We start from the raw sequence: 19,412 nt of genomic DNA on the forward strand, positions 1-19,412 counted from the left end.
GAATAAATAAGAGGAGAAATCTGGCAAGAAGGAAGGAGCAAGTTAGAGCAAGGAGAGGAGGATGTCAGGGACCTGCCAGTCAGCTACACAGCAAGACATGGAGTAAGAGTGAAAAGATTTACAGAAGAGAAAGATAAAAGCCCAGAGGCAAAAGGCAGATGGGTTAATTTAAGAGGAGCTAGCAACTAGGAAACAAGGAGGACCCTAAAAGGAGGTCAGTTTGGAGGTCTGGGCAACCTTCAGGGCCTCTGGGAGGGGATCAGAATTTATCCCTGATATACCAATGGACTTTGGGAACCTCTCCACAGGGAGGGATACTCTCTCAGCCTAGACACACAGGGAAGGTCTAGGCCCTGCTCCAAATGCTATGACAGACTTTGAAGATCCCCCATAGATGGCCTCGCCCTTCCTGGGGAACAGAAAGGGGTTGGGATAGGGGGTCTGATGGCAGGGAAGGAGGGGAGGGAGAGGGAACTGGGATTGACATGTAAAAGAAGCTTGTTTCTAAAAAAGAAAGGAAGGAAGGAAGGAAGGAAGGAAGGAAGGAAGGAAGGAAGGAAGGAAGGAAGGAAGGAAGGAAGGAAGGAAGGAAGAAAGAAAAGCTAGCAAGAAACAAGCCAAGGTAAAGCCTGGTATTTATAAGTAAGAATTACTCTTCCATGTATATTTATTTGGGAGCTGGGTGACAGGCCCCCCAAAAGAGCCCAAAGAGCCAAAAAAGTAAAAAACAAGCTACTAGGTAAAAGCCCATCTGAGGAGGGAAAAAAAATCGTATGGAGAAGAGTCAAGATAAACTCCAAGGTTTATCGCCTAGACAATCAAAAGAGTAAAATGGATAAATACTCCGATAGAAAAGACCACACTTAAACAAGGAAGTTCAGGATTTCTACAATTCTAAATCCCTAATGGTAAGAAGTGAATTTAGGGCCTCAAACACTCTGGGCAACTGCTGAGCCACTGAGCCTTTCTTGTGTATTTTTCTATCCTTTAGTTCCTTCATACAGATTGACTGTCTGATGAATGGCTCGTTGGTATTTCTGAGGCAAAGCCTCATTATGTCACCCTGGCAGACCTTCAACTTGAGATCTTGTCATTCTCCTGCCTCAAATTCCCAACAAGTTGGAGTCACAGGCCAAGATCACCACACCAAGTTTCAGAACTCTAAAGTTAAGTATCTATTATGATCAGAATCAAAACAAAGTGAAAAGTAAAATTAAGAAAGTGACTACAGATAATACTACTAAAAGAGAGATTTCTATGCAATTATACGCTAAAAACAATACCTCAAATAAAATCAGTTAAATAATGTAGAGAAAAGATGGCATTTCAAGGAATGGTTTTCAATGTAGGTTACAGAAATCAAAAGTAAACAGGCTCTAGAGAAGTAGAAGGAGAAGGATCAGGAAAATTGTAGAGTCCTAGAAAAATGACGGCATGATGAACTGTGTCAAAGTGGAATTATAGCACAACAGAAACTATTTCTACAAAAGGACAGAGTAACTGACTGCTCAACTGCCAACAACTATCATCTCATGTATACGACAGGGAAGCAGTACATACAGTCTACCATTCACACTAACTAAAATATTCTCCTCTTTGCTCCCAATGCATCATGAGCCATGAGAATTACTGCTCTCTGCCCTTGATTTAGCATGCCTACATAAACACACTTACATTTAATGGTTACTGAGCAGATTCAACTCTGCAGTTTCAAAAGGCAAATATTATAAGCTCACTTGATTTTTCTCTTCTCAATTCTCAAAAGTTATTGTTTCATGAACAAAGCTATCTTTAACAGCACAACTACTACCTGGAGGGTTTGGTGGGGAGATCATTTCCATTTTCAGAATAAGTGCTGTTGATTGTTTTTAGGGCAGTAGCATAAGAACATTCCAACAGGAAGTGAGGCACACAGAAATTATAATAGGGGGACAAGTACCACCACTGTCAAGAGCTGGATGGTATAGGCATAACCAGATAAATAAAATAAACCACACAAGTAAAAAATAGTTACTATGTAGGATAAAGTCCACCAAAAAGCAATCTCAAGAACAGAGAAAATGATAAAGGAAAATTGTTAGAATTAGAAAGAGTCTGGGGTGGGGGTGGGGGACCACTCCTTACACCAAGAGGTTTCCTGACCTTCAATATGATGGAAAGTTTCTTCAGATACAGATATATGCCACCTAAATTCCTTCTGGTACAAAATTCAATACACTATCTCACTCTGCTCAGCACACAATGTGAGAAAAAATGAACAACTTATGTATATTTACCTTTGACCTTTTGTGCAAATAGCTTAAGCACAAAATTCAAGGTGCATTAACATGTGTGATGTATATAGGTATGTCCAAATTTTCAAGGGCCACATGAGCAGAGATAACTAGGTTGGGGGAATTGACATGAGCTGATTTCAGAAAGCTCAGTTTACAGTCCACATGTTTTCTGTGGATATACATAGGTGCTTGGGTAAATAAACCTGGGGCTGGACCACACTGTAAAAAGTAAGCTTCAGCCCTCAGTCCAGACTGGAAACAAGTACCGGAAAATAATCAAAAGAAAATTCAATAGGATCTGTGAATGCTCACTATCTAGGCCTGGAAGACACAGTTTTGAGTGCTATTCATCTTCCCTACCCTACAGCAGAAACCATCCATCTCTCTGTGTACAATCAAATTTCACATTTGTCAAGTTAAGATCAGAAAACGATGCTTATAGAGAAATAGGTACCTCCAGTATATAAAAGAAACTTTAAAGATTTTTAAATAACATGTATGCATTAATTCAAAAAAAACTGAACAGACTACATAATGTAAAAACACAGAAACAGTAATGTGTATCAGGTTAAAGCTCTATAATCTTATTTGTACTCCCAATTGAATGCTCAATAAATGATAGATATAGTAAGAGAACAAGTCAGAACTTGAAAAATGCATATGCCCTATGCATAGATGCAAAAAATGAATTGTAGGATTCAGGGGCTAGAATTTACATAAACACAAAGAGGAAGCACAAACTTACACTTTGAGAAATTTTTTTTAGAGACATTCAGACTCCCCTTGAGACATCATTAATTTCTTCCATGTCCTCCAGTGCATTTTCTGGAAACTACTAGTAATACATTTTTTATATTAAATGGTAGATAGCTGTAAATAATGGAGCATAAGCTTCTTAAGGGCAGGAGTGTGTGTGCTTTCCTTCTGCAGGCCTAAGTGCAGGCATGGTTAACTGGTTCTGTCTAAGAGCAGAAGTTCCCTTTGAGGCAGTAACTGAGAATGCCTATCTAATATTCTTTCATTGCATTCAGAAAGGTTATGGATGCTCCAAACACTGACTATAGTTCCAGATATTTTAATACTACCTGATTCTAGATGTACTACATATGTCAGTGTAAATTCATACTAAAATGCCATTTTAATGTTAAACTCTGTTACTATAAAGGCATGTAGGAATGTTTAATATTCTACTTGACTGGTGCTTATATATTAATATTAGTGAAGCAAACCCAAATGTATGTAGCAGTCAAAGCAGAGACTAGTTAGGAAAAACTTCTCTGTACATGCTTCTGAGATTCCCCAACTACAGGTCTAAAAATATACTCTCTAATGCCATTCTTCATTTGTCCTTCATTGTGGAATATTATTTTAATTAAACAAAGATGTGTTATGTTTGTTTATGCTGCAGAATATTACTTTAAATCTGTAAAGGTATGTAACTTTTGTTTATGCTGCATTTGTTTACCAATATAAGGATGTGTGTTTAATTAAATAACTATGTGCTGCATCTGTTTCACGCCTGCCTAAGGCACCTGATTGGTCTAATAAAAGCTGAATGGCCAATAGCTAGGCAGGAGAGGGATACACGGGCTGCCAGGTAGAGAGAACAAATAGGAGGAGAAATCTAGGCTGAAAGAGAAGAAAAACAGGAAGGAAAAGGAATGAACAAGGGAGTCGCCCAGGGCAAGAAGCCAGACAGACAAAGAAGCTATCAAAGAGCCATGATGGCACATGCCTTTAATCCCAGCACTCAGGAGACAGAGGCAGTCGGATCTCCGTGAGTTCAAGGCCAGCCTAGTATACAGAGCAAAAGCTAGGCAGGAGAGGGATACTCGGGCTGCCAGGTAGAGAGAACAAATAGGAGGAGAAATCTAGGCTGAAAGAGAAGAAAAACAGGAAGGAAAAGGAATGAACAAGGGAGTCGCCCAGGGCAAGAAGCCAGACAGACAAAGAAGCTATCAAAGAGCCGGGCAGTGATGGCACATGCCTTTAAACCCAGCACTCAGGAGACAGAGGCAGTCGTCGGATCTCCGTGAGTTCAAGGCCAGCCTAATATACAGAGCAAGTTCCAGGACAGGCTCCAAAACAATACTGAGAAACCCTGTCTCGAAAAACCAAAAAGAAGGAAGAAAAAAAAAAAAAAAAAGCAGCAGCAGCAGCAGCAGCAGCAGCAGCAGCTATGGAAGTAAGGTATATAGAAGAAAGGTAATAAGCCTGGAGGCAAAAGATACATAAAGAGAAACAGGTTAATTTAAGTTAGAAAAGTTAGTCAAAAATGTGCCTAAGTTAGGACAAGCATTCAAAAAAAAAATAAGTCTATGTGTCATGATTTGGGAGCTGATTGGTGACCAAAAGAAAAAGTCTGGTACAGTCCTTTATAGATGTTATAACACCATGTTAGAAATTAAAACTCCTTTAACTAACTGATATATTTGAAAAGAAAAAAGCACTTTTAAAAGAAAAAGAAAACCAAAAATATGATCATTTCAGAAAACTATTAATTGGCTTATGAGTATTTAAAAACTAGGCTGGGGGTGGGGGGGCAGAAGGAACAAAATCAACCTACCACTTTTTCTTATTTCAATGTTGCCCATTGACAAGTTTCAAAGAACAATGAGGACAACTCATGGAGATTTTACTTGCTTTCAATATTTTAACGAATCTAATCTTTATATAGGGAAGAAATTTCTCAATTTTTAAAATTAAAATAAGCCTGTTTCTTTTTTCCTTAATTTTCTGAGACAGAAAAATGAGGACCAACTAATTTTAGAATATCTATTCAGTAACTGACCTGATGGAAAGAGATTTCCTTTTTCAGGTTCAGAAAAGATTTCATTTATTAGAGCCATAAAAAAGCAAGCCTCTGACTGGCCACAGGGAACAGAACTAGCCAACAGCACTCTCCCACCCCGCATCTCTGTGGTCCACAGTAGCTTCTGAACAGAAGTCATGGCCTCTTCATAGAGTCCGCTCAAAGAGGGCAGGCATCTGAATAAACACATTGGGCAAATGGATATATAGGACTGGGGGACTGTGGCTAATGAACTCACAATGCCCTTGTCGAGTTCTCCTGGTCCTCCAGGTAGCTGGTAACACTTCTCAGCAGGCTCTCAGTCACTCCTTCCCTCACTCAGCACAGCCCTTCACTAAGATGGACAGCTATCTCTGAGCTGCCTCCAAAGCTTTCCAGATGCATCCCAGGCAGCTCTCCTGTGCTCCTGAACATCTAACCTCCTTACCTTCTAGAGTACCAAGGTACTCTACTCTATCAAGGAGCAATAAAGGAAATACTCTACCAAGTTTCAGCACTCCACAAGTATGCACACACATGGACACAAGAATCCACACACCCTTCTGCCTGCAAATGCAAACATGCAAACGTGCTCGCGCGCACACACACACACCCACACACACACGGGGGGGGGGGGGGATTCTGATTTTGTACTAGGAGAATTTTGTCTGCTGAGAGCATCCATCAAACTGTGCTAAACTAACAATATGCATTTATATTCTTAAACTTCCAAGACACAAGGACAGAGTAAAGTGTGATGACATTTTGTTTGTGCTTTAACAAATAAAGCTTGCCTGAAGATCAGAGTGCATAGCTAATCATAGAGGCCAGGCAGTGGTGGCACACACCTTTAATCCCAGCACTTGGAAGGTAGAGGTAGATGGATCTCTGGGAGTTCAAGGCCACTTGAACTACACAAGACTGATCCACTCTAAAGAAGTCAGGAGGTAGTGGCTCACACCTTCAGTCCCAGTACCTGGGAGTCATACACCTTTAATCCCAGCACTAGGGAGAGGAGATAGGAAAGGATATGGCTGGGGAGAGAGAGGAATATGAGGCAGAAAGAGACAAGGGCTCATTTCACTCAGTTTGAGGATTCAGAAGAGGTAAGAACTAGTGGCTGGCTGTTTTGCCTCTCTGATCTTTCAGGATTTACTCCACTGTGCTTTTATTATTAAAACCAATTAGAATTCTCACTACAGTGAAGGGATCAGGGCTCACCTGGTGGGTATGGGGTTTGCAATATGCTGTCACCATGGTCTAGAAGAATCTTGACTATTTGGCAGACTGAAGAAACTAGTGGTGTGGTGGGCATAGTTGCAAACAACTGTAATCCCAGAATTTGGGAGGGAATTTGGGAGATAGTGGTAGACATATCTCAGTGAGTTTGAGGCCAGCTTAGTCTATATAGTGAGTCCCAAGAGAGACAGAGACAGAGCTATGGTGACCCTGTCTTGAAAAAAACAACTACTTAAACAAAACAAAACAAAACAAAAATCTAGTCATAGAGTCTGTTGTGTAATTTCTGGGACACGTAAATCTGTTTAGACAGAAAGAAGATGCCTATAGCTAATGGGTTATAGTTAAAGGAAAATTTTACTTAGAAACACTGAAAATAATCTAAAATGAATACAGCTAAAGGTATACATCAAAATATAACAATGGCCAGACATCAACTACCAAAATATAGATAAATTACATATGTAGACTTCATGTAAATAAAACTTCTGTTAAATTACCTGAAAACTATTCAAGTTTAATATATGCAATATTTGAAATGCATTGAAGGCTTTAATTGATGGGGAATGTAATTCTGTGTATGTTCATCTTATTGATTGTTGAATAAAGTACTATTTGGCCAATGAGGCAGCAAGTTAGGCGGGACTAGGAGTCAAGGAGCATTCTGGGAAATGTAGTAAAGAAGTGATGATCCAGGCAGGAAATGACATAGCAGGGAGACTCATACATAAACAAGGGAAGAAATGGGCCCTCTTCCTCCAGAGTCGCCATGTGATCCACCAGCAAGTAAGGATGTCAATAGAAGGCGTCCGATAAGATGAAGTCTTATAAAATATATAGATTTATGATAATTAAGACTGAGCTAACAGATGAGAATCCTAGTCATTGGCCAAGCAGCATTTATACCTAATATAAGTCTCTGTGCATTAATTAGGGCCCTAACTCAATGAGCAGAACTCAGGCCGCTGGCAGAAAGTGCCCATGTGGTGGTAGGGCTCGTGCAGCTTTTGGCAGAAAGATTTATCGTAACCCTGAATCTTTAGAAAGAAAGAAAATGTAGAATCAGATGAAAGAGACATTGAAATTGGCACCAGATGATGAAGGAACAATGAGAACAAAGGACATGGAAAGAGTTAGAGAATAAATGAGAAGGAAGAGGGAGGACATGAGGCAAAAGAGTCAGAAGAAAACAAAACAAACAAACAGGAGGAGTAAAACATGGAAACAAAACAGAGCAACCCTGGCCTGTTTGGTAGTACTGCTGCAGAAATCTGGTGAGTCCCAACTACCACCATCAACAATGTGATGATATTTTGTTTACAATCTAACAAAGCTTGCTTGAAGATCAGAGTGAAAAGCTAGCCACAGTAGTCAGCCATAAAGGCCAAGCAGTGTTGGCATACACCTTTAATCTCAGAAGCCACACTAGTTAGCCATAGAAGCTGGACAATGGTGGTACATGCCTTTAATCCCAGCACTAGAGAGGAATATAAGGCAGGTAGAGACAGGAGTGCAATATATTCATTCTGCAGTCACACTGTGGGCAGGATTGCCCACTTTGGTCTGAGCCTTGGTAGAGGTAAGAATTCTCTTATGGTTGGCTGCTTTGCTTTTCTGGTGTTCAGGCAAGCTTTATTGGCTAGACCATAAACAAAATATCACCACATAACAAGACAAGAGCTGAGGTTCTAGCGGGAAGATCCAAGCAATAGGGACCCTTTAGCCTTATCTTCAATCCTGGTACAGCCAAGAGCAATAAATCCAAAAAAAGGGTTCCAAAGGGGCCATTCATAGCACGGCATGTGACATTACAGAATAAGTTCATTAGTTTCACAGTTCAAATATCATCTGATTTTTCTTGAAATACCCTGTATAAATTTGAACTTTAACTTGATGTTTTTAAGTTTTAAGATTACACTTTAGTATTCCTGTCACACTTAGAAACAAATCAACAAGAATCATACTGCATACAGGCCTCTTTTTAAACATCCATAATATTTCTCAATATACAAAGTGTTGTATTGCATACAAAGCACATTGTCATTAAGCACACTGGTAACTAGTTGAGGATCTTTTTAAATTTCTCAAAAGTAAACTCACAGCTAGGCCTATTCAAGCTTTAAGTCTGAAATGGAGAATTAGATGTGAATATCCTTTAGAGTTAAAGCTGGGCATGGTGGCACTCAGGAAGTGGAGGTAGGAGAATTGTCACCAAGTTCATGGCCTTATCAAGGCTACATATAAATTTGATCATAACAATAATACATCTTTACTTCTTTTAAATAATAATTAAATAAGTATTATTGTATTTGCATACTGAAATGGTAATAGATAACTACAACTGTGAGGAGGCAAATATTTTGAAGAATGATCTATTACCTTCTCACTATTATTTACAGAAACTTCCAGTTATAGTTATAAGATCTACAATAATGGCAAGTCGTAATTCATATAACTGAAAAATTGCCTTAAATTAGAATTACTAAATAATCACAGTTCTATTATGATATGGTTTGTAGAAAAATCTGTAAGTTCATAGTTGGAAAACCAACCTAAGGAAGAACACATGAGTATTCACCAAGACATATGTAAGATGTTATAAGAATACAACCTAGAATACTATAAATGCATTAAATATAAAAATAAAAGGGTATTAACAGTGATATGATTTTACATAAAAATCAATCACAAAAGTTTCAAACAATACACTCAGAATTAGATTTTTAAACTTGAAACCTACTTGCAGCTGCACGGAATTGTGCCGAAGGCCTTCGACAATGGGAAAAAATCTGTCAATTTTTCTTTCTTCTCCTGCTGATGTCAAGGCTTCTAAAACTTCTTCAAGGCTGTCAGAAATTTGAAGTCTATTAATTAAATAGCAAGGATCAAATAACAAAAATGGCACACAATCACTTTATGCTGCTAATTAATTAAATGTGCCCAGGCAACAGTGGCATTTAGAAGTAGCTTACAGAGTTCATACCATTATTAAAGTGCACACTAACTGTTCAAATTACTAGAATTCACTGTGACATTTCCATGCATACGTACCATGCATTTATCACACCCACTTTCCCAACACATCCTTTGCCCCACATCTCCCTCTCTGGGTTTTTAACACCTTAGCTAACTTCACAATCTCCTACTGTCATATTAGCTCCTTTTCCTCCACTGGTACCTACTTGAGGGAAGCACACTGTCTGTCTTTCTGTGTGCTCTAGCATGCATTTTGATTGATTTATTCCTGGCCAATACCCTGGGAAGTTGTTCATCAAGCGTCTATAAAACAGCACAGGTCAGGACTAATTTGAACCATTTTTGCCAATATAGGCTCACACTGGATTTTTATTTTTACTGTGTTATTGCTACATACACGTATCCAGTATGATGTGAAAATTTCAATGCATGCTGCTGCTATGTAATGGCAAAGCTGGAAAAGTACACACGTCTCCCCAAGTAAGTCATTCTCTCATGATAACAGCATTTAAAACAAATTCTTCTACCTTTTGTAAAACATACATTATCATTTTCTAGAATCAACATACCACAGATTTTAATGTATGTGACTCTATGCAGTATATATATTATAAACCAATATAAATAGGGAAACCAGGCAGAAAAGGGTTGAAAAATTTGTTCACAGTCTAACAACTACTCCAAAGTGGTGATGCATAGATCTAAAATCTGGCAGCCTTCAAAGGCTAAATATCTAAGACACATAATGTCCCTCAAATAATGAAACTGTGATAGTCAAAAGAAATAGTAACAAAATACAGTAAATAATTAAACCTAAAATTACATATTTGTGAAAATTATATTTTCCCTTTTAAAAAAAAAGAAAGTGTAAATTCTCCACTGTGGAAGAATGAGCCATAAATATTATTTGAGTTACTCTAACATTCATTCCAATGAAACAATAAAAATAACACAGAAGGGCTGAGAATCTAGTTCAGTGGTAGAGTGCTAATCAGCATGTGTGAGGCCCTAATTCTGAATCCCATCACTAAAACACGTACGAGCGGGAGAATAATATATGAGAATAAAGACGAAGACACAAGAGAAAGGGGAAGAAACAGAAAAGGGAATGGGGAAAATAAAGGAAAGAAGGGAAGAACAAGAGAAAAGAGAAGAACAATAAGATAAGAGTCTAAGAGGAAAAGGTAGAGAGAAAGGAGAAGAATTAGGAGGGAAGAAGAGAAAGGAGGAATGGAAAGGAATGGAAAACAAAGAGTAAGAGGAAAGACAGGAGGGAATTCAGAACCACATATCTATATACATGCATACAGGGCACACATCAACGTTTAGGGCACACCAAAATCTTAGCAATCCTTCTAGACTGAGAAAGTACTGACACTGCTTGTCGGGCCTTTTCCATGCATGAGACACATGTCAGATTAGCCAAACAACTTCTATAGACACAGAGGACATACACATAAAGAGTCAGGTTCAGAGTGTTGTCTAACTGGCCAACTACAGCCAGAGTTAGCTCAAAGCCACCTTCTCTAGCAGGACTGCCCCAAGGCTGACTTTCACATGAGCATAGAAAGGACTCAGGCTAAGGAGATTGCATGCTAAGAACTGCAAGGCTCCTAGTGTCAGAGTTCGTCTCCTACGAAGAACTTTCTGGCAGCTCTGACCTATGAAAGAATCTACCCTTGTTTTGTTTCCAGACACTTCCTGCTCAACACTCCAATTCTTCCTCTATTTAAGCATAAAGCTAATGCCTGGTATCCTAAAGATACATATGAGATTGATCAGTGGATGCTGTGGCCAGTACACACCTCAATGAAAACTTCTTCCTATGGTTTTCTCCATCACTCGACTCTATAGGTCTTATTGGAACCAGAGCCAAGAATAGGCCTTTGGAAAAGTTAGAGCCAGGCTGCTTCAATTCACTGGCAACTATAAGCACTGTTTTTGTTCTTTTGATTGTTCAGTTTACCCATTTTTAAAAACATTTTAAAGACTTACCTATAATTAGAATCCTAATCTTCTTTAAGGTGTTGGGGTATGTGCCTTATCATCGGATATACGCGGAGTAGCTGATTAGGTACAAACTTAATAAATGCAGCCAAGTGCCTTGAAGCTTTAATGTGCTCTATTACTACAACCTATTCCACTCATCACATCTGTCTTACATATAAATTTCCAAAATAATGTACCTGTTTTTAGAAGAGGTAAGCATGACTCACAATTTCATATATTATATATAATATATATATATATATATATATATATATTTAATGATAAAAAGAACCCAATTGTATATTTTCTTCCTCTACTTTGAGTTTTTATTAAGGGTTGAGCTGAAAGCGGCTTCAAACAAATACAATGAAGAAATCAGTTGCTCACAGAATTATTTTAGTCACCAATTAATAATTTGAATATCAAAATGATTGGACAAATATATTTCCATCACTGGATGCAGGAGTCACAGTGTAGACTTACATGCTTTCCTCCCCAACAATGCACATTGCGGAGAGAAGCTTCACCACATCAGCCATCATGCTGGGCTGCTTGGGATCCATGGCTTTTGCCAACAAGGAAAGACTCCTCTCTTCACTCATAATTCTTTCTAAGCCATACTGTAAAATTAGAAAACAAGTTAAGTGTTATTTTGAATGACGGTGCATGAATTTTAAAAATTATGTTTTTGCCTCTAAGAAAAAGTATGAAGACCTTGTAACATCATAAAAATTCCCAGAGTATCAACATTATGTTAAGAGCTATGAGATGAATCTACCTAATGCAAAGATCCCATGGAGAAAAGAGGTATCCTCAACATTAGTGTGCAAAACAAATAGACAAATGCTAAAATAGTCACAGAGGACAGGATGATCTCTGTGCTGAGAAAGAAAGTCGGTAAAAGAGATACAAACAAACACCTATATCAGCTCTGTTCAAGAGAAGGACAAGATAAACCAAAGCATGAATAATTAAATGTCATTTTCATGAAATAAAGGATACTATTTTAAATAGTTAACCTGGTGTTTTAGAACAATTTATTTTCCTGAAGATTGAAAATCAAGTTGCATTTCATAAGTACACACCTGAATTCAGACTAGACACATTTCAAATGTTCAAAAACCAAGAGGGTACCACAAGACAGTATAGGTCTAGATGTGAACACAGTATATGAATGGACAAAGGTAAAGCAAAGTTTGGGAAGGAACTGTGTAGAAACTTCCTAGTAGGAATATTTATTTCTGAGCACAATGGTATTTATCATCAGGAAGTCAATACTGCTGTAAATAAGCACATACATAATGATTGGGGAAGGATAAAGTTAATTTGTTACTTCCACAATGTCACGTGCAATTAGAAGAGTATGTAGGTATAATAAAGGCATATTATTTTAAATAAGTATGTATCTCTTGTCATACCAATAATATGCATTAGTATAAAAATACATACAAGACACCAAGTAATACTTCTACCTCCCATGTAATTCAGAGGATCTTTCTAAGTTGTATGAAATTTAAAGAACAAGTCACTACTAAAAATGAACACAGAAGCATTAATCCCAATTACATACCTATCAAGATGGCTGAAAAACTGGCAATATATTAAGTATTAAAATCAAACTTCTAACAAGCTTAAACGGAAATGCTTTTATTATAAAATCATGTGCATAATTTGATTATCACATGTGTAGTAAGCATTTATATAAAAAACAGGCAAGCTTGACATTGTGCAGACACAGTGCATTTGCTAGAAAACACTATGGTGAAGGTGTATGATGGAAGGAATGCAAGCAGAGGAGCCAAGACCCCAGAAATGAGAGTGGTAAGAGTTCTGTTTCTTCGCTAACAGGAGAAGGTTTGCTAACAATTAAAGTGCTCAGGAAAAGGCTCACTTTTATGATGCTCCTAACTATTTCCTAACTACGAGCTGAGACATCAAAAGCTGGCATAGAGCTCAAAGCTGCACTAAAAAACTGCAGAAAATTGTCAGTTATTTAGAAAGCACCATTTGGACCTGACTCAGAATGTCAAAAATTAGCAAGTACCAACAGCATGTTCTGTCCTAACAAACCTGCAAGCTGATGAAAGCTAGTCTCTAGGGCCTGCCTCCCAGATTCATAGTCATGTGGCTTTCCTGGGCTTCAGTCAAACTTCCTACATTTCCATCCAATCTCCTGATAGTAACTACTGTTGGGGGAAGGCTGGTATACGAGCACACACTGATCTCATCCTTTTGACCACCATCCTGTGACACCTAAGGCATGTCTTCTAATTTTCTCAATGTAAAAAAAAAGACAAAAATTGACAGGCTCATATAGGGACTAGAATGAGGTAGGATTACCACTTTTCCGCAACTAATACTAAACAGGAAACTGCTACATGCTTCATTAAAATTCGTAAGCAAAGATTTAGAGAAAAAAAAAAAAAACTGGCTGTGAGAAATATCCACTTACCAGTGCTAGCATCAAATGCTTTTAATGAAGACTTTTACAAGTGAGAGAGCTATCAACTATATGGGGTAATATAGTAACTGTCCTGTTCTATACCCAGAATCAACGTTGGGTTCTATTTGCACTCAACAGAAAGCCTATTGTTACCTAAGGGAATTCCAGGCTGCTGAAGATGATGTGTATAGGTAAGGAAAGATAAATACTCTCACCCCTGAGAAGTCACCAAATATCAACACTATATGACTACCAGGACTAAGCAATGATCAATGATGGGTGTATCCCAATAGTGGAGAGGATGTGAGCAAGACTCCATTGTCAATGGGCATACAATTCAACCCCCAAGAAGCTCACAAAAAGGAAGTCTTTCTTGATGGCCTCCATATTTTAAAAGATCCATTTAAAAATAACAGTTTTATTTTTATTTTTTAATTTTGTGTATGTATTTTGGCTGCATGTATATTGTTGCACCACTTCCATGTCTGAGCACTCAGAGTCCAGAAGAGGGAGGCAGACACCTGGGACTGGAGCTATGGATGGTTGTGAGACATCATACAGGTGTTGGGAATCAAATCTGGGCCCTTTGGAAAAGTAGCTAATGCTCTTTATTACTGAGCCAACTCTCCAGCCCCTAAAAAATACTCTAACTCCATTTAATGTGATAAACAATTCATTTTAATATGATGTGACAGTCCTTCGTATTAATGACATAATTCACTGCTGGTAGCAAATAAATGTAAAGGCTTACCATTCAGTGAAATCCAATGAAGACTTCACAGTGTTGACTGGCAAAGTATGCATGTATACAGCTGATTAAACGAAGCTTAAGAAAACTAACAACCACCTTGGGTTGATAACCTGACCAACAACTTTGCATAACAGAGTCTAGATATTGAAATATTAATCCCAAGTGTTAGCAACTAACTTTTGTGCTCCTATTAGCTAGACTGTGTGCCACTATCAAATTCTAAGGCAGTATTTTATGACTCTGTATAAACAAACTATAAGAAATATCAGTTTACATAAGACTAAAAACATGTAAATGTTACCTTCTGACCAAAACCATGTTATTTTCTAGGTAATAATTCATTTTAACCATTAGTCATCTAAAATTTAAATTTGGTTTGAAAGAGGCACACCTGCATTTTCTTCCTGTCAACTTCATGTCAGCAGCAAAATTCCCCTACTACTTCCTCACATTACAAGGCCTCTGAAAAGCAGCTCAACTTGGATGGGGAGAAGAGCTCTCTACAAGGAGTTTCTCATCCTCTCAGTGCCTACTCTTAAAGAAGATACAGATAACCCATGTCACATACATAAGCGTAATTCTCACAAAAAGAGCTGTAGGTGTACTCATCAGGCAGTGTCATTGGGAATACCAGGGTGGGCAGAGAGCAGACAACAATCTGGGTATTAAAAATAGGCTGTCAAAATGAATCAAGCGGTTAAAGACACATGTCTCCAAACCTGAGGGCCCGGCTTAAGTAGCCAGAACCCACATGGTAAAAGAGAACCAATTTCCACAGGCTGTCTTCTAACCTACACACTTATACTGTGGTAAAAGTGCACAGACATAAACACAATATAAACAGGTGTTTAAAATAAACAGAAAGCTCAACACAATGCTTTCATGTGAAACAAAAATAATTAGAGCACACAAACAGTTGCTATAATAAAATTAAATATTAATAATTTAAGCATTTATATACTCTGGAACAAAGCAAAATATGTTACATTAAAATTAAGCAAACATGCAGGTTTTCTACAGAACAGTCCTCACACACTTATGGAAGCACCATAAGTAAACTTATTCCCCTGATGTCCAACAACTGACAGACCTACCATTACATCTCACGTCATGCGGTAGGTTAGCTTACAGTCAGCCAAAGAAACGGGAGAAAATGATGCTAATATCAGCAACCCCCATGGGATGACTCAGTAGTGATGGCCTAAAGTCTTGTGTTTAACTCAAATTTACTACACAAAGGCTTTACACTACACAACTTTAATACACAGATGTGTCATATTAGGCTGGCTAAATAATAAATGCATCATGGCTGGATTTCTAAAATCCTTTCATGTTTGTATATGTTAATTTTATCATAGGTTTTACATTCTCAGGATATGAACCATGGGTCTCCACAACTTGAATCTCTGGTAACACATATTACAACAGACTGTACTACACTGAAGCCTAGATCCTCCTGACTTTTTGAAAATCAATAGAGGGAGAGCAGCAAAAGAAGGATCAAGGTGAAGAGAACAGGAGAGAGAGAAAGTTCCTCTGCAGACAGGGTTTATGTTTCAGGGGTGAGTGTGTTCACCTCCCAGATTCTCTGAAGACCCCCTGCACCATCAACATTGGAAACAAACCCGTCTTCATGCCATGGCATGCAAGTAGAACTCTCGCTGATGAGGCTCCAATTTGTGTAAGAATCTGTGCTGAGCAAAGGGCAACTTCCCTGCATACCTGTGTGTTCATCAGGGCTTTCAGACACTGGATAACTTTGTGCTGACTCTTCTTTACAACTCTTTCTTGGCTGTATTAACATAAAATATGGCAATATTAGATTACAGCTGGACATACTAACAGAGCTTAATTAAAAATTATTAACATACTTACATTTGCCCATTAATCAGTTTTTCCAAAATGTCCAGTAATAATCCGAGTCCTTCATGTCCAAAGCTTTGTACCCAACTGAAAAATACAAAAGTGAGTTGCACGTTAAGTTGGTAACATAGTGAAAAGGGAAATGCTATATGCTTATAACTATTTTAAAAGATTTATAGTCATGATCATGACTACAGTATAAGCATAATATGAGATACAAACCTGTCCATGGTTCATATACCTTGTATGTAAGAGTTAAGGAACAATATGGTGTAGACAGCAGTAGGCTAACATGGTTCACTCTGGCTTCTGAGAAGTGAGTCTCTGCCATGCAACCATGTTCAGCATGTTCATAATTAGGAGTCCTCCTTGGAAATACAAATATTTACACCAAAAACTTGTGAAAACTATCAAACAGAACATCACTCAACACAGTGACACACTAGATCATCACAGCACTAGAGCTACCAACTAACCAAAAATAGGCACCACTGAGCATAAAAACAAGTCACATACAATTAATACTGTCACTTTCTCAATTAGGACACAAAGTTAACTTCTCCAATAAAACAAGCAAAAGCTAGAATGACCACAGCACAGTATTAGCCTAAAAACAGAAATGTAACTATGGGAAAAAATGTACAAAGCTTAGAGGTAACCCTTTCCTTCCACAACTGAATAGGAATAGCTCCATAGACTCATGGGTTTCAATGTTGGGCCCTTAGAGATTGGATCTATTAGGAAATGTGGCCTTGACAAAGTAGCTGTGATCTTTTTGGAGCAACTTTGTCACTGTGGGGGAGGGCTTTGAGGTCCCAAATGCTCAAACTAAACTTAGGGTGGGACACAGTCTCCTGCTGCCTGCAGATGAAGATGTCGAACTTTCAGCTCCTGTTCAAGCACCATGTCTGTCTGCATGCTACCATGTTCTCACCTTGTCAATAATGGACTAAACATCTGAAACGTTAAGCCAACCCCAATTAAATGTTCTCCTTAATAATAGACGCCATGGTCATAGTGTCTCTTAACAGCAATAAAACCCCTAACTACAACAGAAGTCAAGAGATTGTGTGCAATGGTCTTAAGCGCACTGTGGGGGAAAGGTCTTCACCATAAATGCTGCTGAGATCCTTGACATCCATATGCAGAATGAAGCCAGATCTTTATCTCTAATTAGTTACACAAGTTGACTATAAATCATTTAAAGACTGATAAGTAGAAGCTGAAACTATAAGTTACTGGGTTACAAGAAATCAGAAGCACTTCAGGACACTGGAACAGCAAGAAATTTTTTTTGGAACAGGTTCCTAAAGGTACAGGAAACAAAAGCAGAGGTAACCAAATAGGTAACCAAATTACATCAAAAGCTTCCGTACCAGAGCAAGGAAACAACACAGGAACTGAGAGCAGCAGCACACTGAGAGAAAGGATTAGCAGATAAGATATCTCACCAGAGGCCAGTACCCACATCTTAGAAAGAACTACAAGAGCTCAATTGCAAAATCAACAATAACCTAAATAACAAGTAGAAAAACAATATAAATGATGCTTCTTAAAAGAAAACAAAGGAATAGCCAAAAGTAAATGAAACATGCTCAACACGGCTAACAGCCAGGAAAGAATAAGTAGAAGACAAAGTAAGCTATAGAGCTATTCCAGTAAGAACAACAACTAACAAAAAGACAAAACAAACACCATCTGTCAAGGATAGGGGTAAACGGAAGGCATTCACACAGCTGGCAGCAATGTACATTAGTAGAGCCATTACAGGAAACAGCAAGAGGCCTCTTCACCATTTAACAAACCGCAATATGAACAATCAATTATAAAGTCAATTTGCAATATTAGAATCATATCCAAAGGAAATAAAGTTAACCAGTCAGAGACATTTGCACTCCCATGTTTACTGCAGCATTGTTCACAACTGCCAGGTGGAACAACTAAGTACCTAGAATCTAATTCCTAGATGAGGAAATGTGGTGCCCACACACACACAGTGGAACATTAATCAGGCAGGAAAAGTGATATCTCGGTATTTGCAACAACATGGCTTTACCAAGAAATCCTTATATTAAATGACATGGGTCAGGCACAGAATGGTAAGCACTTCGAAGTGGAATCTAGAAATACTGATCAAATTCAACCCGAGACACTAGCAGTGCCTATCAGAGTAGAACAGTAGGGAGGCATGAACACTTTGCTGAATGGATACTGACAAAAAGGACTAAGAGCTTCTGGTGTGCCCTAGAGGGATTTTAACTAACAACTATGTGCTACACATCTCTAAAGTCAGAAGAAAGAGTTTTAAATACTTTTACCCAAAAGAAAAGATTAATGTATAAGGGGACAGATCTAACCTGACTAAATATGGCACACACTAGATAGGCATTAACAGTGTACACTATAACCCATTATGTGTATAGTTTCCATAACCCTGTTTAAAACTTAGCTTAAACTATGCACAATGTTTAAAACTTAAATCTCTGCATTTAACACTCTGTGAACACAGCCTCACCATATGTAAATTTTCAGAATTTCTGACATCCCAAGAAGGAAAACGTATTTCTACACTGCACATTCTTTGCACTACAATGGCGGTCTTCAGTCAGACTATCTTCCTCATTTCTTCTGTGCCCAGTGAAAGCCATGAAATACCCAATTCAACAATGCCAGCAACAGCTAAGGCAATCTCCATCAAAGACTGAAGAAGACTATTATGGCTGAGATGAGGAAAACAGCAAAATAAATGCCACTGCTTTCAAAGGAAGCTGCTACTTCAAAAGTGAAGAGTTTACTTTCTCCTATCAGCTACAGACAGATTATCCACAGGCATTTCAAATCTGGCTTTCATGTTGCATGAAAATACCTACAGCATCCGCTTAGCTGTGTTCCTTGTTTACATCTTATTCTGTATTTACTCTTATTTCACATGCACTGCAGCAGCTTGAAATCAAACATATAAAGAGTAATTTGTGAGCTTCACTTGACCTGCTTGGGATGCATGGAGTCTTTGCTCATCGAAACCTCTGGTGTTAGTATTTCCCAGTGGGCCTATAATATTTTATACTTTCAACCATCACTATA

General features: G+C 38.2%; 1 protein-coding gene across 8 annotated transcripts in view; it reads right to left on the reverse strand.

Annotated features, from left to right (window-relative positions):
- Diaph3 (diaphanous related formin 3) overlaps window positions 1-19,412 on the reverse strand; it is a 437,024-nt gene that overhangs the window by 296,991 nt on the left and 120,621 nt on the right. For all 8 annotated transcript variants that reach the window (XM_027394029.1, XM_027394028.1, XM_027394027.1 and 5 more), the window contains 4 exons: window positions 16,341-16,415; window positions 16,188-16,257; window positions 11,755-11,891; window positions 9,047-9,152 (listed from right to left, as the gene is read on the reverse strand). In XM_027394029.1, the coding sequence (XP_027249830.1) occupies window positions 9,047-9,152; window positions 11,755-11,891; window positions 16,188-16,257; window positions 16,341-16,415 (388 nt within the window). The remainder of the gene's footprint in view (window positions 1-9,046; window positions 9,153-11,754; window positions 11,892-16,187; window positions 16,258-16,340; window positions 16,416-19,412) is intronic.

Source organism: Cricetulus griseus, assembly GCF_003668045.3.
Source record: "Cricetulus griseus strain 17A/GY chromosome 1 unlocalized genomic scaffold, alternate assembly CriGri-PICRH-1.0 chr1_1, whole genome shotgun sequence".
In the NCBI taxonomy this organism is placed as follows: Eukaryota; Metazoa; Chordata; class Mammalia; order Rodentia; family Cricetidae; genus Cricetulus; species Cricetulus griseus.